This window comes from Hemitrygon akajei, chromosome 12 (genome assembly GCF_048418815.1).
Source record: "Hemitrygon akajei chromosome 12, sHemAka1.3, whole genome shotgun sequence".
Taxonomy (NCBI): Eukaryota; Metazoa; Chordata; class Chondrichthyes; order Myliobatiformes; family Dasyatidae; genus Hemitrygon; species Hemitrygon akajei.
This window is the reverse complement of record NC_133135.1, coordinates 6,624,228-6,650,170: the sequence shown is the minus strand read 5'-3', so window position 1 is coordinate 6,650,170 and position 25,943 is coordinate 6,624,228. Positions and strand designations below refer to the sequence as shown.

Below are 25,943 nucleotides of genomic sequence, written 5' to 3'. Positions count from 1 at the left end.
AGAGACTTGGCATGTCACCAAAGACATTCACTAATTTGTATAGATGTACCATGGAGAGCATTCTGACTGGGTCCGTCACTGTCTGGTGTAGTGTGTGGGGCTCACTGCAAAGCTGCAAAAAGTTGTAAACTCAGCCAGCTCCATCATGGGCACTAGCCACTCCAGCTTCAAGGACACCTTCACAAATATGGCATCCACCATTAAGGACCCTATCACCCAGGATATGCCCTCTTCTCATTGCTGCCACCATTTGCCCGCCTTTGACCCACATCCCTCTAAACTTCTATCCATGTACTTGTATAAATATCTCTTAAACATTTTAATTGAATTTTATTTGTCACATGTACATTAAAACACCAAAACATACAGTGAAATGCATTGCTTACATCAATGACCAACACAGTCTGAGGTATCAGATTCAGAATCAGGTTTATTATCACTGGCATGCGATGTGAAATTTATTAACTTAGCAGCAGCGGTTCAATGCGATACATAATATAGCAGAGAGAAAAAAATATAATAAATAAAATAAAAATAATGATAATAATAAATAAACAAGTAAATCAATTACATATATTGAATAGATTTAAAAAATGTGCAAAAACAGAAATACTGTATATTAAAAAAAAGTGTCCAAAGATTCAATGTCCATTTTGGAATCAGATGGCAGAGGGGAAGAAGCTGTTCCTGAATCACTGAGTGTGTGTCTTCAGGCTTCTGTATCTCCTACTTGATGGTAACAGTGAGAAAAGGACATGCCCTGGGTGCTGGAGGTCTTTAATAATGGACGCTGCCTTTCTGAGACACCGCTCCCTAAAGATGTCCTGGGTACTTTGTAGGCTAGTGCCCAAGATGGAGCTGACTAGATTTACAACCCTCTACAGCTTCTTTTGGTCCTGTGCTGTAGCCCCTCCATACCAGACAGTGATGCAGCCTGTCAGAATGTTTTCCACGGTACAACTGAAGAAGTTTTTGAGTGTATTTGTTGACATGCCAAATCTCTTCAAACTCCTAATGAAGTATAGCCGCTCTCTTGCCTTCTTTATGACTACATCAATATGTTGGGACCAGGTTAGATTCTGAGATCTTGACACCCAGGAACTTGAAGCTGCTCACTCTCTCCACTTCTGATCCCTCTATGAGGATTGGTTTGCCAGGGACAGCCCGGGTGTCGCCATGCTTCCGGTGCCAATATAGAATGTCTACAATTCACTAACCCTAAACGTACGTCTTTGCAGGGTTAAGGGGAAATGGGAGCACCCGGAGGAAACTGATGTGGAGGGAACGTACAGACTCCTTATTAACCCTGGTTGTTGGTGCTGTAAAGCCTTACGCTAATTGCTGCACGACCATTCTGCCTGTGACTTGCTCCACAAAATCATTCTCAATGTGAAAATGTGTCCCTCAGGGCCCATTTAAACCTTGGTCAAAAGCCTAGACTCTCGTCCCCAACACCCACCACACATATCTCACCCTTCTCCCCCATCACCCATATATTTCCTTTTGGGATATGGTACATTTAACCTCAAGATGTTGTTGCTTTAGATTATCATTTGCCACGGATGTGTCTCGGGGAATGGCTTATCTCCACCATCGCAAAGTGTACCATGGGAGACTGAAATCGACCAACTGTATTATTGATGACAGATGGGTGTGCAAGATCGCAGGTAACAACAGCCTCTTATTTATAAACACAAGAGATTCTGCAGGTGCTGGAAGTCCAGAGCAACACACACAAAATGCTGGAAGAAGTCAGCAGGTCAGGCAACATCTATGAAGAGGAATAAACAGTAGACGTTTTGGGCCAAGGCTCTTCACAGTTATTCCCCAAGGAACCCTGTACATGTACCCCAGCTCGATTTGTTCTACAATACTCCCCAAGGGAATAATATCCTGATGAAGTGTCTCAGCCAAAATGTTGACTGTTTATTCATTTTCCTCCAGTGATACAGCCTGACCTGCTGAGTTCCTCCAGCACTTACTGTATCTGATACCATGTGCCTGCGATGCTGCTGCAAGTACATTCATTGGCCTCGTTATTATATACACCCGCTCATTAATGCAAATATCTAGTCAGCCAATCGTGGGGCAGCAATTCAATGCATAAAAGCACGCAGACATGGTCAAGAGGTTCAGTTGTTCAGACCAAACTTTAGAACGGGGAAGAAGTGTGATCTCAGTGACTTTGACTGTGGAATATTTGGTTTGAGTATCTCAGAAACTGCTGGATCTCCTGGGATTCCCACGCACAAGAGTTTACAGAGAATGGCGTGAGACACTAAAAAAAGACAAGATCTGTGGGTGAAATGCCTTGTTAATGAGAGAGGTCAGCGAAAAATGGCCAGACTGGTTCAAGCTGACAGTAATTCAAACTTAAACACACATTACAACAGTGGTGGGCAGAAGAGCGTCTCCGAACACACAGCACATTGAACTTTGAAATGGTTGGGCTACAGGAGGTACCGTACCTAATAAAGTGGCCACACCTGAGTTTGTATGTGTCTGAAAACTCTGTGATCTCAGTATCCTTTCCATATCTGAGTCTGTAACTGACATCTCAATCTGTCTGTTTGTGAAGACTACGGACTGGTAGCCTACAGGAGCGCTGATTTCCAGGAATTCGATGATGGTTTCGTTCTGAAGATGGGTCGTATTTTCTGTGCTCCTGAAGTGGTTGCAGGCACTGCTTCTAACCTGAGCCCCACGGCAGATGTCTACAGGTAAGGCTGCTCCTCTTGCTCACCATGTCTCTGCTCTTCTTGCTGCTGCCATTGAGCAAGAGCCTCAAGACCCACAGGAACAGTTATTACCCCTCAACCAGCAGGCTCCTGAGCCAGAGGGGTTAACATCACTCACCCCAATACTGAACTTCACGCTCTTTTAAGGATCCATCATGTCATGTTCTCAATATTCATTATAGTTATTACTTCTCTTGATTTTTTCATTGACTCCTTGTATTTACTGTGAATACCCACAGGAAGTGACGCTCAGTGTTATACGTGGTGACAAACGTGGGCTCTGATAATAAATTTACTTTGAACTTCAAACTTGCCACATCACCTCAGCTAGGACGAGAGACGTCAATCAGATATGATCACTGGCAAATGTGAAATGTGTTGTTTGGCATGGCAGCAAAGTACTTAAAGACCTGACTGTTGAAGGTCAAAATGCCAAATGCATCGTCACTACCAAGTTTACCTATTACATCACTCTCAGGGAAACCTCTACCTGTACCCCTCACTCTCTCTGTTCTACAACACTCCGCGGGACACCCTGTACCTGTACCCCTCGCTCCCTCTGTTCTACAACACTCCCCGGGACACCCTGTACCTGCACCCCTCACTCCCTCTGTTCTACAACACTCCCCGGGACACCCTGTACCTGTACCCCTCACTCCCTCTGTTCTACAACACTCCCCGGGACACCCTGTACCTGTACCCCTCACTCCCTCTGTTCTACAACACTCCCCGGGACACCCTGTACCTGTACCCCTCACTCCCTCTGTTCTACAACACTCCCCGGGACACCCTGTACCTGTACCCCTCACTCCCTCTGATCTACAACACTCCCCGGGACACCCTGTACCTGTACCCCTCGCTCCCTCTGTTCTACAACACTCCCCGGGACACCCTGTACCTGTACCCCTCACTCTCTCTGTTCTACAACACTCCCCGGGACACCCTGTACCTGTACACCTCACTCTCTCTGTTCTACAACACTCCCCGGGACACCCTGTATCTGTACCCCTCGCTCCCTCTGTTCTACAACACTCCCCGGGACACTCTGTACCTGTACCCCTCACTCTCTCTGTTCTACAACACTCTGTGGGACACCCTGTACCTGGAACCCTTGCTCCCTCTGTTCTACAACACTCCCCGGGACACCCTGTACCTGTACCCCTCGCTCCCTCTGTTCTACAACACTCCCCGGGACACCCTGTACCTGTACCCCTTGCTCCCTCTGTTCTACAACACTCCGTGGGATACCCTGTACCCCTCACTCTCTCTGTTCTACAACACTCTGTGGGACACCCTGTACCTGTACCCCTCACTCTCTCTGTTCTACAACACTCCCCGGGACACCCTGTACCTGTACCCCTCGCTCCCTCTGATCTACAACACTCCCCGGGACACCCTGTACCTGTACCCCTCGCTCTCTCTGTTCTACAACACTCCCCGGGACACCCTGTACCTGTACCCCTCACTCCCTCTGATCTACAACACTCCCCGGGATACCCGGTACCTGTACCCCTCGCTCTCTCTGTTCTACAACACTCCCCGGGACACCCTGTACCTGTACCCCTCGCTCCCTCTGTTCTACAACACTCCCTGGGACACCCTGTACCTGTACCCCTCGCTCCCTCTGTTCTACAACACTCCCCAGGACACCCTGTACCTGTACCCCTCGCTCTCTCTGTTCTACAACACTCCCCAGGACACCCTGTACCTGTACCCCTCGCTCCCTCTGATCTACAACACTCCCCAGGACACCCTGTACCTGTACCCCTCGCTCCCTCTGATCTACAACACTCCCCGGGACACCCTGTACCTGTACCCCTCGCTCCCTCTGATCTACAACACTCCCCGGGACACCCTGTACCTGTACCCCTCGCTCCCTCTGTTCTACAACACTCCCTGGGACACCCTGTACCTGTACCCCTCGCTCCCTCTGTTCTACAACACTCCCCGGGACACCCTGTACCTGTACCCCTCACTCTCTCTGTTCTACAACACTCCCTGGGACACCCTGTACCTGTACCCCTCATTCTCTATGTTCTACAACACTCCCTGGGACACCCTGTACGTGTACCCCTCGCTCCCTCTGATCTACAACACTCCCCGGGACACCCTGTACCTGTACCCCTCGCTCCCTCTGTTCTACAACACTCCCCGGGACACCCTGTACCTGTACCCCTCGCTCCCTCTGTTCTACAACACTCCCCGGGACACCCTGTACCTGTACCCCTCACTCCCTCTGTTCTACAACACTCCCCGGGACACCCTGTACCTGTACCCCTCGCTCCCTCTGTTCTACAACACTCCCCGGGACACCCTGTACCTGTACCCCTCGCTCCCTCTGATCTGCAACACTCCCCAGGACACCCTGTACCTGAACCCCTCACTCCCTCTGATCTACAACACTCCCCAGGACACCCTGTACCTGTACCCCTCGCTCCCTCTGATCTACAGCACTCCCCGGGACATCCTGTACCTGTACCCCTCGCTCCCTCTGATCTACAACACTCCCCGGGACACCCTGTACCTGTACCCCTCGCTCCCTCTGATCTACAACACTCCCCAGGACACCCTGTACCTGTACCCCTCGCTCCCTCTGATCTACAGCACTCCCCGGGACACCCTGTACCTGTACCCCTCGCTCCCTCTGATCTACAGCACTCCCCGGGACATCCTGTACCTGTACCCCTCGCTCCCTCTGATCTACAGCACTCCCCGGGACATCCTGTACCTGTACCCCTTGCTCCCTCTGATCTACAACACTCCCCGGGACACCCTGTACCTGTACCCCTCGCTCCCTCTGTTCTACAACACTCCCTGGGACACCCTGTACCTGTACCCCTCGCTCCCTCTGTTCTACAACACTCCCCGGGACACCCTGTACCTGTACCCCTTGCTCCCTCTGTTCTACAACACTCCCCGGGACACCCTGTACCTGTACCCCTCGCTCCCTCTGTTCTACAACACTCCCCGGGACACCCTGTACCTGTACCCCTCGCTCCCTCTGATCTACAACACTCCCCGGGACACCCTGTACCTGTACCCCTCGCTCCCTCTGATCTACAACACTCCCCGGGACACCCTGTACCTGTACCCCTCTCTCCCTCTGTTCTACAACACTCCCCGGGACACCCTGTATCTGTACCCCTCGCTCCCTCTGTTCTACAACACTCCCCGGGACACCCTGTACCTGTACCCCTCCCTCTCTCTGTTCTTCAACACTCCCCGGGACACCCTGTACCTGTACCCCTCACTCTCTCTGTTCTACAACACTCCCTGGGACACCCTGTACCTGTACCCCTCACTCCCTCTGTTCTACAACACTCCCCGGGACACCCTGTACCTGTACCCCTCACTCCCTCTGTTCTACAACACTCCCCGGGACACCCTGTACCTGTACCCCTCACTCTCTCTGTTCTACAACACTCCCCGGGACACCCTGTACCTGTACCCCTCACTCCCTCTGTTCTACAACACTCCCCAGGACACCCTGTACCTGTACCCCTCGCTCCCTCTGATCTACAGCACTCCCCGGGATACCCTGTACCTGTACCCCTCACTCCCTCTGTTCTACAACACTCCCTGGGATACCCTGTACCTGTACCCCTCATTCTCTATGTTCTACAACACTCCCTGGGACACCCTGTACCTGTACCCCTCGCTCCCTCTGATCTACAACACTCCCCGGGACACCCTGTACCTGTACCCCTCGCTCCCTCTGAACTACAACACTCCCCGGGACACCCTGTACCTGTACCCCTCACTCCCTCTGTTCTACAACACTCCCCGGGACACCCTGTATCTGTACCCCTCGCTCCCTCTGTTCTACAACACTCCCCGGGACACCCTGTACCTGTACCCCTCGCTCCCTCTGTTCTACAACACTCCCCGGGACACCCTGTACCTGTACCCCTCGCTCCCTCTGTTCTACAACACTCCCCGGGACACCCTGTACCTGTACCCCTCACTCCCTCTGTTCTACATCACTCCCCGGGACACCCTGTACCTGTACCCCTCGCTCCCTCTGATCTACAACACTCCCCGGGACACCCTGTACCTGTACCCCTCGCTCCCTCTGTTCTCCAACACTCCCTGGGACACCCTGTACCTGTACCCCTCACTCCCTCTGTTCTCCAACACTCCCTGGGACACCCTGTACCTGTACCCCTCACTCCCTCTGTTCTACAACACTCCCCGGGACACCCTGTACCTGTACCCCTCGCTCCCTCTGTTCTACAACACTCCCCGGGACACCCTGTACCTGTACCCCTCGCTCCCTCTGTTCTACAACACTCCGTGGGATACCCTGTACCCCTCACTCTCTCTGTTCTACAACACTCTGTGGGACACCCTGTACCTGTACCCCTCGCTCCCTCTGTTCTACAACACTCCCCGGGACATCCTGTACCTGTACCCCTCGCTCCCTCTGTTCTACAACACTCCCCGGGACACCCTGTACCTGTACCCCTTGCTCCCTCTGTTCTACAACACTCCCCGGGACACCCTGTACCTGTACCCCTCGCTCCCTCTGTTCTACAACACTCCCTGGGACACCCTGTACCTGTACCCCTCACTCCCTCTGATCTACAACACTCCCCGGGACACCCTGTACCTGTACCCCTCGCTCCCTCTGTTCTACGACACTCCCCGGGACACCCTGTACCTGTACCCCTCGCTCCCTCTGATCTACAACACTCCCCGGGACACCCTGTACCTGTACCCCTCACTCCCTCTGATCTACAACACTCCCTGGGATACCCGGTACCTGTACCCCTCGCTCTCTCTGTTCTACAACACTCCCCAGGACACCCTGTACCTGTACCCCTCGCTCCCTCTGATCTACAACACTCCCCAGGACACCCTGTACCTGTACCCCTCGCTCCCTCTGATCTACAACACTCCCCGGGACACCCTGTACCTGTACCCCTCGCTCCCTCTGATCTACAACACTCCCCGGGACACCCTGTACCTGTACCCCTCGCTCCCTCTGTTCTACAACACTCCCTGGGACACCCTGTACCTGTACCCCTCGCTCCCTCTGTTCTACAACACTCCCCGGGACACCCTGTACCTGTACCCCTCACTCTCTCTGTTCTACAACACTCCCTGGGACGCCCTGTACCTGTACCCCTCATTCTCTATGTTCTACAACACTCCCTGGGACACCCTGTACGTGTACCCCTCGCTCCCTCTGATCTACAACACTCCCCGGGACACCCTGTACCTGTACCCCTTGCTCCCTCTGTTCTACAACACTCCCCGGGACACCCTGTACCTGTACCCCTCGCTCCCTCTGTTCTACAACACTCCCCGGGACACCCTGTACCTGTACCCCTCACTCCCTCTGTTCTACAACACTCCCCGGGACACCCTGTACCTGTACCCCTCGCTCCCTCTGATCTACAACACTCCCCGGGACACCCTGTACCTGTACCCCTCGCTCCCTCTGATCTACAACACTCCCCGGGACACCCTATACCTGTACCCCTCACTCCCTCTGATCTACAACACTCCCCAGGACACCCTGTACCTGTACCCCTCGCTCCCTCTGATCTACAACACTCCCCGGGACATCCTGTACCTGTACCCCTCGCTCCCTCTGATCTACAACACTCCCCGGGACACCCTGTACCTGTACCCCTCGCTCCCTCTGATCTACAACACTCCCCAGGACACCCTGTACCTGTACCCCTCGCTCCCTCTGATCTACAGCACTCCCCGGGACACCCTGTACCTGTACCCCTCACTCCCTCTGTTCTACAACACTCCCCGGGACATCCTGTACCTGTACCCCTTGCTCCCTCTGATCTACAACACTCCCCGGGACACCCTGTACCTGTACCCCTCGCTCCCTCTGTTCTACAACACTCCCTGGGACACCCTGTACCTGTACCCCTCGCTCCCTCTGTTCTACAACACTCCCCGGGACACCCTGTACCTGTACCCCTTGCTCCCTCTGTTCTACAACACTCCCCGGGACACCCTGTACCTGTACCCCTCGCTCCCTCTGTTCTACAACACTCCCTGGGACACCCTGTACCTGTACCCCTTATTCTCTATGTTCTACAACACTCCCTGGGACACCCTGTACCTGTACCCCTCGCTCCCTCTGTTCTACAACACTCCCCGGGACACCCTGTACCTGTACCCCTCGCTCCCTCTGATCTACAACACTCCCCGGGACACCCTGTACCTGTACCCCTCGCTCCCTCTGATCTACAACACTCCCCGGGACACCCTGTACCTGTACCCCTCACTCCCTCTGTTCTACAACACTCCCCGGGACACCCTGTATCTGTACCCCTCGCTCCCTCTGTTCTACAACACTCCCCGGGACACCCTGTACCTGTACCCCTCCCTCTCTCTGTTCTTCAACACTCCCCGGGACACCCTGTACCTGTACCCCTCACTCTCTCTGTTCTACAACACTCCCTGGGACACCCTGTACCTGTACCCCTCACTCCCTCTGGTCTACAACACTACCCGGGACACCCTGTACCTGTACCCCTCACTCCCTCTGTTCTACAACACTCCCCGGGACACCCTGTACCTGTACCCCTCACTCTCTCTGTTCTACAACACTCCCCGGGACACCCTGTACCTGTACCCCTCACTCCCTCTGTTCTACAACACTCCCCAGGACACCCTGTACCTGTACCCCTCGCTCCCTCTGATCTACAGCACTCCCCGGGACACCCTGTACCTGTACCCCTCACTCCCTCTGTTCTACAACACTCCCTGGGATACCCTGTACCTGTACCCCTCATTCTCTATGTTCTACAACACTCCCTGGGACACCCTGTACCTGTACCCCTCGCTCCCTCTGTTCTACAACACTCCCTGGGACACCCTGTACCTGTACCCCTCACTCCCTCTGATCTACAACACTCCCCGGGACACCCTGTACCTGTACCCCTCGCTCCCTCTGATCTACAACACTCCCCGGGACACCCTGTACCTGTACCCCTCACTCCCTCTGTTCTACAACACTCCCCGGGACACCCTGTATCTGTACCCCTCGCTCCCTCTGTTCTACAACACTCCCCGGGACACCCTGTACCTGTACCCCTCGCTCCCTCTGTTCTACAACACTCCCCGGGACACCCTGTACCTGTACCCCTCGCTCCCTCTGTTCTACAACACTCCCCTGGGACACCCTGTACCTGTACCCCTCACTCCCTCTGTTCTACATCACTCCCCGGGACACCCTGTACCTGTACCCCTCGCTCCCTCTGATCTACAACACTCCCCGGGACACCCTGTACCTGTACCCCTCGCTCCCTCTGTTCTACAACACTCCCCGGGACACCCTGTACCTGTACCCCTCGCTCCCTCTGTTCTACAACACTCCCCGGGACACCCTGTACCTGTACCCCTCGCTCCCTCTGATCTACAACACTCCCCGGGACACCCTGTACCTGTACCCCTCGCTCCCTCTGTTCTACAACACTCCCCGGGACACCCTGTACCTGTACCCCTCGCTCCCTCTGTTCTACAACACTCCCCGGGACACCCTGTACCTGTACCCCTCACTCTCTCTGTTCTACAACACTCCCCGGGACACCCTGTACCTGTACACCTCACTCTCTCTGTTCTACAACACTCCCCGGGACACCCTGTATCTGTACCCCTCGCTCCCTCTGTTCTACAACACTCCCCGGGACACTCTGTACCTGTACCCCTCACTCTCTCTGTTCTACAACACTCTGTGGGACACCCTGTACCTGGAACCCTTGCTCCCTCTGTTCTACAACACTCCCCGGGACACCCTGTACCTGTACCCCTCACTCCCTCTGTTCTCCAACACTCCCTGGGACACCCTGTACCTGTACCCCTCACTCCCTCTGTTCTACAACACTCCCCGGGACACCCTGTACCTGTACCCCTCGCTCCCTCTGTTCTACAACACTCCCCGGGACACCCTGTACCTGTACCCCTTGCTCCCTCTGTTCTACAACACTCCGTGGGATACACTGTACCCCTCACTCTCTCTGTTCTACAACACTCTGTGGGACACCCTGTACCTGTACCCCTCACTCCCTCTGATCTACAACACTCCCCGGGATACCCGGTACCTGTACCCCTCGCTCTCTCTGTTCTACAACACTCCCCAGGACACCCTGTACCTGTACCCCTCGCTCCCTCTGATCTACAACACTCCCCAGGACACCCTGTACCTGTACCCCTCGCTCCCTCTGATCTACAACACTCCCCGGGACACCCTGTACCTGTACCCCTCGCTCCCTCTGATCTACAACACTCCCCGGGACACCCTGTACCTGTACCCCTCGCTCCCTCTGTTCTACAACACTCCCTGGGACACCCTGTACCTGTACCCCTCGCTCCCTCTGTTCTACAACACTCCCCGGGACACCCTGTACCTGTACCCCTCACTCTCTCTGTTCTACAACACTCCCTGGGACACCCTGTACCTGTACCCCTCATTCTCTATGTTCTACAACACTCCCTGGGACACCCTGTACGTGTACCCCTCGCTCCCTCTGATCTACAACACTCCCCGGGACACCCTGTACCTGTACCCCTCGCTCCCTCTGTTCTACAACACTCCCCGGGACACCCTGTACCTGTACCCCTCACTCCCTCTGTTCTACAACACTCCCCGGGACACACTGTACCTGTACCCCTCGCTCCCTCTGATCTACAACACTCCCCGGGACACCCTGTACCTGTACCCCTCGCTCCCTCTGATCTACAACACTCCCCGGGACACCCTGTACCTGTACCCCTCGCTCCCTCTGATCTACAGCACTCCCCGGGACATCCTGTACCTGTACCCCTCGCTCCCTCTGATCTACAACACTCCCCGGGACACCCTGTACCTGTACCCCTCGCTCCCTCTGATCTACAACACTCCCCAGGACACCCTGTACCTGTACCCCTCGCTCCCTCTGATCTACAGCACTCCCCGGGACATCCTGTACCTGTACCCCTTGCTCCCTCTGATCTACAACACTCCCCGGGACACCCTGTACCTGTACCCCTCGCTCCCTCTGTTCTACAACACTCCCTGGGACACCCTGTACCTGTACCCCTCGCTCCCTCTGTTCTACAACACTCCCCGGGACACCCTGTACCTGTACCCCTTGCTCCCTCTGTTCTACAACACTCCCCGGGACACCCTGTACCTGTACCCCTCGCTCCCTCTGTTCTACAACACTCCCTGGGACACCCTGTACCTGTACCCCTCATTCTCTATGTTCTACAACACTCCCTGGGACACCCTGTACCTGTACCCCTCGCTCCCTCTGATCTACAACACTCCCCGGGACACCCTGTACCTGTACCCCTCGCTTCCTCTGATCTACAACACTCCCCGGGACACCCTGTACCTGTACCCCTCACTCCCTCTGTTCTACAACACTCCCCGGGACACCCTGTATCTGTACCCCTCGCTCCCTCTGTTCTACAACACTCCCCGGGACACCCTGTACCTGTACCCCTCCCTCTCTCTGTTCTTCAACACTCCCCGGGACACCCTGTACCTGTACCCCTCACTCTCTCTGTTCTACAACACTCCCTGGGACACCCTGTACCTGTACCCCTCACTCCCTCTGTTCTACAACACTCCCCGGGACACCCTGTACCTGTACCCCTCACTCCCTCTGTTCTACAACACTCCCCGGGACACCCTGTACCTGTACCCCTCACTCTCTCTGTTCTACAACACTCCCCGGGACACCCTGTACCTGTACCCCTCACTCCCTCTGTTCTACAACACTCCCCAGGACACCCTGTACCTGTACCCCTCGCTCCCTCTGATCTACAGCACTCCCCGGGACACCCTGTACCTGTACCCCTCACTCCCTCTGTTCTACAACACTCCCTGGGATACCCTGTACCTGTACCCCTCATTCTCTATGTTCTACAACACTCCCTGGGACACCCTGTACCTGTACCCCTCGCTCCCTCTGTTCTACAACACTCCCTGGGACACCCTGTACCTGTACCCCTCACTCCCTCTGATCTACAACACTCCCCGGGACACCCTGTACCTGTACCCCTCACTCCCTCTGTTCTACAACACTCCCCGGGACACCCTGTATCTGTACCCCTCGCTCCCTCTGTTCTACAACACTCCCCGGGACACCCTGTACCTGTACCCCTCACTCCCTCTGTTCTACAACACTCCCCGGGACACCCTGTACCTGTACCCCTCGCTCCCTCTGTTCTACAACACTCCCCGGGACACCCTGTACCTGTACCCCTCACTCCCTCTGTTCTACATCACTCCCCGGGACACCCTGTACCTGTACCCCTCGCTCCCTCTGATCTACAACACTCCCCGGGACACCCTGTACCTGTACCCCTCGCTCCCTCTGTTCTCCAACACTCCCTGGGACACCCTGTACCTGTACCCCTCACTCCCTCTGTTCTCCAACACTCCCTGGGACACCCTGTACCTGTACCCCTCACTCCCTCTGTTCTACAACACTCCCCGGGACACCCTGTACCTGTACCCCTCGCTCCCTCTGTTCTACAACACTCCCCGGGACACCCTGTACCTGTACCCCTTGCTCCCTCTGTTCTACAACACTCCGTGGGATACCCTGTACCCCTCACTCTCTCTGTTCTACAACACACTGTGGGACACCCTGTACCTGTACCCCTCGCTCCCTCTGTTCTACAACACTCCCCGGGACATCCTGTACCTGTACCCCTCGCTCCCTCTGTTCTACAACACTCCCCGGGACACCCTGTACCTGTACCCCTCGCTCCCTCTGTTCTACAACACTCCCCGGGACACCCTGTACCTGTACCCCTCGCTCCCTCTGTTCTACAACACTCCCTGGGACACCCTGTACCTGTACCCCTCACTCCCTCTGATCTACAACACTCCCCGGGACACCCTGTACCTGTACCCCTCGCTCCCTCTGTTCTACAACACTCCCCGGGACACCCTGTACCTGTACCCCTCGCTCCCTCTGATCTACAACACTCCCCGGGACACCCTGTACCTGTACCCCTCACTCCCTCTGATCTACAACACTCCCTGGGATACCCGGTACCTGTACCCCTCGCTCTCTCTGTTCTACAACACTCCCCAGGACACCCTGTACCTGTACCCCTCGCTCCCTCTGATCTACAACACTCCCCAGGACACCCTGTACCTGTACCCCTCGCTCCCTCTGATCTACAACACTCCCCGGGACACCCTGTACCTGTACCCCTCGCTCCCTCTGATCTACAACACTCCCCGGGACACCCTGTACCTGTACCCCTCGCTCCCTCTGTTCTACAACACTCCCTGGGACACCCTGTACCTGTACCCCTCGCTCCCTCTGTTCTACAACACTCCCCGGGACACCCTGTACCTGTACCCCTCACTCTCTCTGTTCTACAACACTCCCTGGGACACCCTGTACCTGTACCCCTCATTCTCTATGTTCTACAACACTCCCTGGGACACCCTATACGTGTACCCCTCGCTCCCTCTGATCTACAACACTCCCCGGGACACCCTGTACCTGTACCCCTCGCTCCCTCTGTTCTACAACACTCCCCGGGACAGCCTGTACCTGTACCCCTCGCTCCCTCTGTTCTACAACACTCCCCGGGACACCCTGTACCTGTACCCCTCACTCCCTCTGTTCTACAACACTCCCCGGGACACCCTGTACCTGTACCCCTCGCTCCCTCTGATCTACAACACTCCCCGGGACACCCTGTACCTGTACCCCTCGCTCCCTCTGATCTACAACACTCCCCGGGACACCCTGTACCTGTACCCCTCACTCCCTCTGATCTACAACACTCCCCAGGACACCCTGTACCTGTACCCCTCGCTCCCTCTGATCTACAGCACTCCCCGGGACATCCTGTACCTGTACCCCTCGCTCCCTCTGATCTACAACACTCCCCGGGACACCCTGTACCTGTACCCCTCGCTCCCTCTGATCTACAACACTCCCCAGGACACCCTGTACCTGTACCCCTCGCTCCCTCTGATCTACAGCACTCCCCGGGACATCCTGTACCTGTACCCCTTGCTCCCTCTGATCTACAACACTCCCCGGGACACCCTGTACCTGTACCCCTCGCTCCCTCTGTTCTACAACACTCCCTGGGACACCCTGTACCTGTACCCCTCGCTCCCTCTGTTCTACAACACTCCCCGGGACACCCTGTACCTGTACCCCTTGCTCCCTCTGTTCTACAACACTCCCCGGGACACCCTGTACCTGTACCCCTCGCTCCCTCTGTTCTACAACACTCCCTGGGACACCCTGTACCTGTACCCCTCATTCTCTATGTTCTACAACACTCCCTGGGACACCCTGTACCTGTACCCCTCGCTCCCTCTGTTCTACAACACTCCCCGGGACACCCTGTACCTGTACCCCTCGCTCCCTCTGATCTACAACACTCCCCGGGACACCCTGTACCTGTACCCCTCGCTCCCTCTGATCTACAACACTCCCCGGGACACCCTGTACCTGTACCCCTCACTCCCTCTGTTCTACAACACTCCCCGGGACACCCTGTATCTGTACCCCTCGCTCCCTCTGTTCTACAACACTCCCCGGGACACCCTGTACCTGTACCCCTCCCTCTCTCTGTTCTTCAACACTCCCCGGGACACCCTGTACCTGTACCCCTCACTCTCTCTGTTCTACAACACTCCCTGGGACACCCTGTACCTGTACCCCTCACTCCCTCTGATCCACAACACTCCCCGGGACACCCTGTACCTGTACCCCTCACTCCCTCTGTTCTACAACACTCCCCGGGACACCCTGTACCTGTACCCCTCACTCTCTCTGTTCTACAACACTCCCCGGGACACCCTGTACCTGTACCCCTCACTCCCTCTGTTCTACAACACTCCCCAGGACACCCTGTACCTGTACCCCTCGCTCCCTCTGATCTACAGCACTCCCCGGGACACCCTGTACCTGTACCCCTCACTCCCTCTGTTCTACAACACTCCCTGGGATACCCTGTACCTGTACCCCTCATTCTCTATGTTCTACAACACTCCCTGGGACACCCTGTACCTGTACCCCTCGCTCCCTCTGTTCTACAACACTCCCTGGGACACCCTGTACCTGTACCCCTCACTCCCTCTGATCTACAACACTCCCCGGGACACCCTGTACCTGTACCCCTCGCTCCCTCTGATCTACAACACTCCCCGGGACACCCTGTACCTGTACCCCTCACTCCCTCTGTTCTACAACACTCCCCGGGACACCCTGTATCTGTACCCCTCGCTCCCTCTGTTCTACAACACTCCCCGGGACACCCTGTACCTGTACCCCTCACTCCCTCTGTTCTACAACACTCCCCGGGACACCCTGTACCTGTACCCCTCGCTCCCTCTGTTCTACAACACTCCCCGGGACACCCTGTACCTGTACCCCTCACTCCCTCTGTTCTACATCACTCCCCGGGACACCCTGTACCTGTACCCCTCGCTCCCTCTGATCTACAACACTCCCCGGGACACCCTGTACCTGTACCCCTCGCTCCCTCTGTTCTACAACACTCCCCGGGACACCCTGTACCTGTACCCCTCGCTCCCTCTGTTCTACAACACTCCCCGGGACACCCTGTACCTGTACCCCTCGCTCCCTCTGATCTACAACACTCCCCGGGACACCCTGTACCTGTACCCCTCGCTCCCTCTGTTCTACAACACTCCCCGGGACACCCTGTACCTGTACCCCTCGCTCCCTCTGTTCTACAACACTCCCTGGGACACCCTGTACCTGTACCCCTCACTCTCTCTGATCTACAACACTCCCCGGGACACCCTGTACCTGTACCCCTCGCTCCCTCTGTTCTACAACACTCCCCGGGACACCCTGTACCTGTACCCCTCGCTCCCTCTGATCTACAACACTCCCCGGGACACCCTGTACCTGTACCCCTCACTCCCTCTGATCTACAACACTCCCTGGGATACCCGGTACCTGTACCCCTCGCTCTCTCTGTTCTACAACACTCCCCAGGACACCCTGTACCTGTACCCCTCGCTCCCTCTGATCTACAACACTCCCCAGGACACCCTGTACCTGTACCCCTCGCTCCCTCTGATCTACAACACTCCCCGGGACACCCTGTACCTGTACCCCTCGCTCCCTCTGATCTACAACACTCCCCGGGACACCCTGTACCTGTACCCCTCGCTCCCTCTGTTCTACAACACTCCCTGGGACACCCTGTACCTGTACCCCTCGCTCCCTCTGTTCTACAACACTCCCCGGGACACCCTGTACCTGTACCCCTCACTCTCTCTGTTCTACAACACTCCCTGGGACACCCTGTACCTGTACCCCTCATTCTCTATGTTCTACAACACTCCCTGGGACACCCTATACGTGTACCCCTCGCTCCCTCTGATCTACAACACTCCCTGGGACACCCTGTACCTGTACCCCTCGCTCCCTCTGTTCTACAACACTCCCCGGGACACCCTGTACCTGTACCCCTCACTCTCTCTGTTCTACAACACTCCCTGGGACACCCTGTACCTGTACCCCTCATTCTCTCTGTTCTACAACACTCCCTGGGACACCCTGTACCTGTACCCCTCATTCTCTATGTTCTACAACACTCCCTGGGACTCCCTATACGTGTACCCCTCGCTCCCTCTGATCTACAACACTCCCTGGGACACCCTGTACCTGTACCCCTCGCTCCCTCTGTTCTACAACACTCCCCGGGACACCCTGTACCTGTACCCCTCACTCTCTCTGTTCTACAACACTCCCTGGGACACCCTGTACCTGTACCCCTCATTCTCTATGTTCTACAACACTCCCTGGGACACCCTGTACCTGTACCCCTCGCTCCCTCTGTTCTACAACACTCCCCGGGACACCCTGTACCTGTACCCCTCGCTCCCTCTGATCTACAACACTCCCCGGGACACCCTGTACCTGTACCCCTCGCTCCCTCTGATCTGCAACACTCCCCGGGACACCCTGTACCTGTACCCCTCACTCCCTCTGTTCTACAACACTCCCCGGGACACCCTGTATCTGTACCCCTCGCTCCCTCTGTTCTACAACACTCCCCGGGACACCCTGTACATGTACCCCTCCCTCTCTCTGTTCTTCAACACTCCCCGGGACACCCTGTACCTGTACCCCTCACTCTCTCTGTTCTACAACACTCCCTGGGACACCCTGTACCTGTTCCCCTCGCTCCCTCTGTTCTACAACACTCCCCGGGACACCCTGTACCTGCACCCCTCACTCCCTCTGTTCTACAACACTCCCCGGGACACCCTGTACCTGTACCCCTCACTCCCTCTGTTCTACAACACTCCCCGGGACACCCTGTACCTGTACCCCTCATTCCCTCTGTTCTACAACACTCCCCGGGACACCCTGTACCTGTACCCCTCACTCTCTCCGTTCTACAACACTCCCCGGGACACCCTGTACCTGTACCCCTCACTCCCTCTGTTCTACAACACTCCCCAGGACACCCTGTACCTGTACCCCTCGCTCCCTCTGATCTACAACACTCCCCGGGACACCCTGTACCTGTACCCCTCACTCCCTCTGTTCTACAACACTCCCTGGGACACCCTGTACCTGTACCCCTCGCTCTCTCTGTTCTACAACACTCCCCAGGACACCCTGTACCTGTACCCCTCGCTCCCTCTGATCTACAACACTCCCCGGGACACCCTGTACCTGTACCCCTCACTCCCTCTGTTCTACAACACTCCCCAGGACACCCTGTACCTGTACCCCTCGCTCCCTCTGTTCTACAACACTCCCCGGGACACCCTGTACCTGTACCCCTCGCTCCCTCTGATCTACAACACTCCCCGGGACACCCTGTACCTGTACCCCTCACTCTCTCTGTTCTACAACACTCCCCGGGACACCCTGTACCTGTACCCCTCGCTCCCTCTGTTCTACAATACCCCCCAGGTTCCTGTCAATGTGTCAAAGGTGATAACTGCATTGACGGCGTTTATTCACTGCTGAATCAAAATCAGGTTTATTATCCCTGGCAGATGTTGTGAAATTTGTAATTTTGCTTCAGGTTTACAGTGCAAGGTTTATAATTTAGTATAAGTTACAACAATATGAAGTAAATGGAACAGAAAATGAAAAACAAGGTAACTGAATCGTAAAGTGCAAATGCTGGGCACCTAAATCAAAACCTGAAACACTGGAAACAATCTACCCACCAGGCAGCATCTGTGGGGTGAGAAACTGAGGCACTTTTCAGTTTGTTTGATTAGACTGTTTAATTGTTATTTTCTTTGCAGCTTGAATTTTTGGCTCTTATTTTTTATAACTGCTTATATACACGTAACTCTTTAGGATGTTCCCTAGTGGTCACAGTATGTATATGCCATTATTCATTGTGTCCTCACATGATTAGAGTCCTTTTTAACATTCTGGAAAGCTCTGGAATCTCTCTTGGTATTGTGTTATTTGAATAGGTGCCATCTGACTGAATCTTATCTGAAAATTTGAATGGAATGTTTCTTTATCTTTGGGGTATAAAGAGATCTGAGCACGTGGTTCTGCCATCTTTTGCTTCTCCTCCCTTCTGTTCCTGTCTGCTTCCAATTCTTTTTGCTCTATTGATGCTTCCTGACAACTGTGAAGCAACAAGTTTTGTGCCTCTTTCCTGACTTCCAAAATCCAACAAGTTCAAAGAGTCCTCGTCAGAACTGCGAAGGAGATACTAAATGAAGAGTGAATCCTGAAGAAGTGTCTAGGCCCGAAATGTCGACTGTGTACTCCTTTCCGCAGATGCTGCCTGACCTGCTGAGTTCCTCCAGCTTTTTGTCTTTGTTGCTTTGGATTCCCACCATCTGCAGATTTTCCTGTGCTGGGAGATACTAGAAGCTTGTAAAGCTGGGACACAAAGAGACTGAGGGTATTGGAATGTGGACCAACATTCAGATCTGCTGGAGAAACACTGCAGGTTGAGCAACATCAGTAGAGTGGGGAGGAATTGTCAAAATTTCTGGTTGAAACCCTGCTTCAGGAATGAGAGTGGAGTAAAGAATTGGCCAGAAGGAAAGGGGGAGAGGGAGAGGGGATAGGAGAATGAGAGGGGAAAAGGGCGGGGGAGTGAGAGGGAATGGGGAATGAGAGGGGAAAAGGGTGAAAAGGGCAGGAGGGGGAGGGAATGGGGGAATGAGAAGGGAAAAGGATGGGAGGGGGAAGAGAGGGAGAGGGTGTCAGGTCTGTGGAGGGCAGTGCAAAGGTGGGAGAGAGGTTTTGTAGGGAGATGAGCAGGAGCGTGAAAAGTTGCCAGTGCTGAACTAGTAAATAAAGGAGGTAATGATGGGGAGAGATACATGGCAAATGGAACCAAGACCAGATAGAGGAGGGGGTTGTGAAGCCTGCAGATGGACTGCATGCATAGTGGGTACTTGGAATGGGAGGGGGGAATGATATGGTAGTGTAGCGATTAGTGCAATGTTATTACCGTTTGGGATGTCAGGGTTTGGAGTTCAATCTGTAAAGAGTGTGTACGCCCTCCTCGTTGGAATGTGTGGCTCTTCACCGGGTGCTCTGGCTTCCTCCCACAGTCCAAAAACTTACCGGTTAGTCGGTTAATTGGTCATTGTAAATTGTTCTATGATCAGGCTAGCGTCAGGTTGGGATTTGCTGGGTGGCGTGACTCACACCATATCTCTAAATAAGATGGTTGATGAGCTGGGTGGTGGTAGATTTGTAGAAGTTGGTTTAAGCTTGTAGAAGATACAGGGAGGGGGTGTCTCTGATAGAGAGAAACCAGGATGACTGCAATTACTAGTTCAGGGATTGAATGGGAGAGGGCAGAGAGTGGGAGCACAGACAGGAGAAAAATAGACAATACAGACACAAACGGTCTGCAGATGCTGTAAATTCAGATCAACACACACAAAATACTGGAGGAACTCAGCAGGTCAGGCAGCATCTATGGAACTGAAATGGCTTGAAGCATCGACTCTTCATTCATTTCCATAGATGCTGCCTGACCTGCTGAGCCCCTGCAGCATTTTGTGTGCGTTGCAATGGGAAATAGAATGTGGGAGTTGCAAAGTGCGGGGCAGGAGGACATGTCCAGCTGGTCAGCCTGGAATTCTTGTCCAAATCCCAGACATAGACAATAGGTGCAGAAGTAGACCATTCGGCCCTTCAAGCCTGCACCGCTATTTTGAGATCATGGCTGATCATCTACTATCAATACCCGGTTCCTGCCTTGTCCCCATATCCCTTGATTCCCCTATCCATAAGATACCTATCTAGCTCCTTCTTGAAAGCATCCAGAGAATTGGCCTCCACTACCTTCCGAGGCAGTGCATTCCAGACCCCCACAACTCTCTGGGAGAAGAAGTTTTTCCTTAACTCTGTCCTAAATGACCTACCCCTTATTCTCAAACCATGCCCTCTGGTACTGGACTCTCCCAGCATCTGGAACATATTTCCTGCCTCTATCTTGTCCAATCCCTTAATAATCTTATAGGTTTCAATCAGATCCCCTCTCAATCTCCTTAATTCCAGCGTGTACAAGCCCAGTCTCTCTAACCTCTCTGCGTAAGACAGTCCAGACATCCCAGGAATTAACCTCGTGAATCTACGCTGCACTTCCTCTACAGCCAGGATGTCCTTCCTTAACCCTGGAGACCAAAACTGTACACAATACTCCAGGTGTGGTCTCACCAGGGCTCTGTACAAATGCAAGAGGATTTCCTTGCTCTTGTACTCAATTCCTTTTGTAATAAAGGCCAACATTCCATTAGCCTTCTTCACTGCCTGCTGCACTTGCTCATTCACCTGCAGTGACTGATGAACAAGGACTCCGAGATCTCTTTGTATTACTCCCTTACCCAACTCTACACCGTTCAGATAATAATCTGCCTTCCTGTTCTTACTCCCAAAGTGGATAACCTCACACTTATTCACATTAAACACCATCTGCCAAGTATCTGCCCACTCACCCAGCCTATCCAAGTCACCCTGAATTCTCCTAACATCCTCATCACATGTCACACTGCCACCCAGCTTAGTATCATCAGCAAATTTGCTGATGTTATTTTCTATGCCTTCATCCAAATCGTTAACGTAAATGGTAAACAGCTGTGGTCCCAATACCGAGCCCTGTGGCACCCCACTAGTCACCACCTGCCATTCCGAGAAACACCCATTCACCACTACCCTTTGCTTTCTATCTGCCAACCAGTTTTCTATCCATGTCAATGCCTTCCCCCCAATGCCCTGAGCTTTGATTTTACCCACCAATCTTCTATGTGGGACCTTATCAAATGCCTTCTGAAAATCAAGGTACACTACATCCATTGGATCTCCCCTGTCTAACTTCCTGGTTACATCCTCGAAAAACTCCAACAGATTAGTCAAGCATGATTTACCCTTGGTAAATCCATGCTGGCTCGGCCCAATCCTATCAGACAGACAACAAGATTTGGGCTGGGTGGGTGTAAATGTTTTCTGAGGAAGGCATGATAATTTTTAAACTTTATTTCATATAGAATTTGGAGAATTGCAAAATGTTTTTTTTAAACAAATTCCTACATCCCCATGTACTGCATGCGTTAGGAGCAGGAACAGTCTCTGCGATTCCCGGTAGAAGCAACTGATCTATTTATCATCAGTTCTGACGAAGGGTTTTAGCTGGAAACGGTGACTATTAATTCCCCTCCATAGATGCTGCCTGACCGGCTGATCCATACAGATCATTTCATCACATCTGTGCATTGAGGTGGTATAACAGAGTGTGTGTCACAGTTACAGAGGAAGTGTAGTGCAGGTAGACAACAAGGTGCGGGGCATAATGAGGTCAAGAGTCTTATCGTTATAGGAAACCGTTCAATAGCCTTATAGCAATGCCACCATATGTTTTTAAAGCCATTGATACGATTTGAAAGCTTATTGACAGAGAGATTGGTGGGTGTCTGGAATGCACTGGCAGGGGTGGTGGTAGAGGCAGATACATTAGGAGCATTTAAGAGACTCTTAGATAGGCACATGGATTTAGGAAAAATGGAGGGCTATGTGTGAGGGAAGGATTGATCTTGGAGTAGGTTGAAAGGTTGGCACAACATCATGGACTGAAGGTCCGGTACTGATGGTTGTCCGGTGCTTTTAAAGTGGAAAAGAATGTTGCACTGGGCCTGTTCCACACTCTCGACTTCAGAAGTCCGAGGCCAGTGCTATGAACAGGTGTCACAAACTGCGGTTTTCCTTGTTCACAGTGGATGATGATGACGACTTCTGTGTCTCATCGTGCCCCTCGCCCTCCACAGAGTGTAGCAGAGCCACCTCCCTGGCCGTTGGATCTCACTATAGATCTCATCTGCCTATGCTAGGCCAGGCATGTCCCTATCTCACCGGGGTTTGGGGCCCAGTGGCTGCCCCTACCTAGTTCAGCCCGTCAGTGCACCGGGTGTGGCCGCTGTCGCAGGTAGAACCACAGGTGAGAGCTGAGTGTCCGGTGGGGACCAAAGGTGAGTGAGCTGCCCTGGAATGGACATGACAAGCCCCTTCACCGGGGGTTCTACCTCTCCCCGGACACCCCATGCACCCACATTACTGGGCGGTTGTGTTGTATGTAACAGACTGACCAAACAGAGCTCCCAGTTCTTTGAGTGTAGCACAAGCCGTATTTGTTTTCTTGTCGTTAAGTGGTATTAAATGGTGAACTTGCTCCTCCCAGACAAATTCTGCATTGTTTGTGTTTCCAGCTACTCTATAATATTGCTTGAAATCGCGACACGATGCGATCCACTGCCGGTATGTAAAAATGCTTTCTTTATTAATAAAGAGAAGGGTGGTACCGCGGGGTAGCTGTTAGCATAAAGCTGTTAGAACTCTGACAATCCGGGCTCAGCTTCCGCTGCTGTCTGGAAGGAGCTTGTACGTTCTTCCTGTGACTGCGCGGGTTGCCTCCGACGGCTCGGGTTTCCTCCCACAGTCCAAAGATGTACCGCTTAGTAGCTCAATTGGGTGGGACGGGCTTGTTGAGCCAGAATTGCCTGCTGTCATGCTGTGTCTCTAAATAAAAATATTAAATCGAAGTTTCTCCAGATGCTGGAAATCCTGAGCAACACACCGACACAAAATGCTGGAGGAACACAGCAGATCAGGCGGTATCTATGGAGAGGAATAATCAGTCGATGCTGCAGGCCAAGACCCTTGAGTCCTGATGAAGGGTCTCGGCCCGAAACATTGACTGGACCCGCCGAGTTCCTCCAGCATTTTGTGTCGGTGTGTTGCTCATGTTTTCCTCATTGCCACCTTTGTAGGTTCTAACTCGTGTCTCGTGATCACTGAAACCGCACTGCATTTTACCCACTCTGTACGCAGGGCGATGTCGACCTGAACAAAGTCGAGCTGACCTGGCGTCCTAATCTTCCTGAAATTCGTGCCGGAAAGTCTGACAGTGATTGCCCGGCGCAGGAAGACTACGATGAGGTAACACACTAGGGCAGTGTGATAGCATTGCAGTTAGCGCAATAGTTTTATAGCTCCAGAGACCTGGGTTCAATTCCTACTGTTGTATGTAAGGCTTTTGCACATTTTCCCTGTGACTATGTGTGTTTCCTCTGGGTTCTCCAGTTTCCTCCCACATTTCAAGATGTACCGGTGGCTACTGTGGGTTAATTGGTCTCATGGGTGCAATCAGGCTCATTGGCATTGGATTGCAACCCTCTAAGTTGCACGGGTGCGCGGCAGCGGAAATGCTCCCACACATGTAGCCTTTGCTGCCGTGCCTCTGGAATTTTCTTTTATATCATATTAATATTAAACTGCCCCGCAATGTAAAACAAAATAGAGGGAGCGTTGCTCCTTGACTCAAAGGGCTTGTTACCACATTGCATCCGTAAATAAAAATAATATAAATAAATGTGAAACTCGGTCCTCAAGTATTTTTTTAATAGAACATTAGATCCAACTGATTATGCACCAATGTAGTTAGTACATTCACACAGAGGTAGAGGTGTTCGAATTAAAAAGAAATGGAATAGGTTTATTAATGTCACAAGGGCCATAACGAGATTGACTGTGAGATCAAGGGTCCAACCTTATTGTACGTGTGGTCCATTCATTAAAATGAATTTACATTAAATTGAAATATTTTTATATATTGTATTGTAATTTTAAGATTTTTATGTACTGTCACGAAATAAGATATTTCATAACGTACGTCTGATTCTGAGTCAATGGTCTGATAAAAGCGTGGTAGAAGCTGTCTGTATACATGACCTCGAGACCTTGATGCCTGGTTAAACGAATCCATTCTGCCGCTCTAAGACCACAAGATGTGAAAGGTCATGTTTGAAGACCATGTGGAAGACATGTTGCATGGAAGGTCGTGTTTGACAAATCTTATTGAATTTTTTGAAGAGGTTACAAGGAAAGTTGATGAGGGTAAAGCAGTGGATGTTGTCTATATGGACTTCAGTTAGGCCTTTGACAAGGTTCCGCACGGAAGGTTAGTTAGGAAGGTACAATCATTAGGTATGAATATTGAAGTAGTAAAATGGATTCAACAATGGCTGGATGGAAGATGCCAGAGAGTAGTGGTGGATAACTGTTTGTCAGGTTGGAGGCCGGTGACTAGTGGTGTGCCTCAGGGATCTGTACTGTGTCCAATGTTGTTTGCCATATACATTAATGATCTGGATGATGGGGTGGTAAATTGGATTAGTAAGTATGCAGATGATACTAAGATAGGTGGCATTGTGGATAATGAAGTAGGTTTTCAAAGCTTGCAGAGATTTAGGCCAGTTAGAAGAGTGGGCTGAATGATGGCAGATGGAGTTTAATGCTGATAAGTGTGAGGTGCTACCTTTTGGTAGGAATAATCAAAATAGGACATACATCGTAAATGGTAGGGCATTGAAGAATGCAGTAGAACAGAGTGATCTAGGAATAATGGTGCATAGTTCCCTGAAGGTGGAGTCTCATGTAGATAGGGTGAAGAAAGCTTTTGGTATGCTGGCCTTTATAAATCAGAGCATTGAGTATAGGAGTTGGGATGTAATGTTAAAATTGTACAAGGCACTGGTGAGGCCAATTTTGGAGTATTGTGTCCAGTTCTGGTCACCAAATTATAGGAAAGATGTCAACAAAATAGAGAGAGTACAGAGAAGATTTACTAGAATGTTACCTGGGTTTCAGCACCTAAGTTACAGAGAAAGGTTGAACAAGTTAGGTCTTTATTCTTTGGAGCATAGAGGATTGAGGGGGGACTTGA

General features: G+C 52.9%; 1 protein-coding gene across 4 annotated transcripts in view; it reads left to right on the top strand.

Annotated features, from left to right (window-relative positions):
* LOC140736693 (atrial natriuretic peptide receptor 2-like) overlaps positions 1–25,943 on the top strand; it is a 94,267-nt gene that overhangs the window by 44,124 nt on the left and 24,200 nt on the right. For all 4 annotated transcript variants that reach the window (XM_073062526.1, XM_073062527.1, XM_073062525.1 and 1 more), the window contains 4 exons: positions 1,546–1,667; positions 2,579–2,720; positions 23,428–23,476; positions 24,050–24,157. In XM_073062526.1, the coding sequence (XP_072918627.1) occupies positions 1,546–1,667; positions 2,579–2,720; positions 23,428–23,476; positions 24,050–24,157 (421 nt within the window). The remainder of the gene's footprint in view (positions 1–1,545; positions 1,668–2,578; positions 2,721–23,427; positions 23,477–24,049; positions 24,158–25,943) is intronic.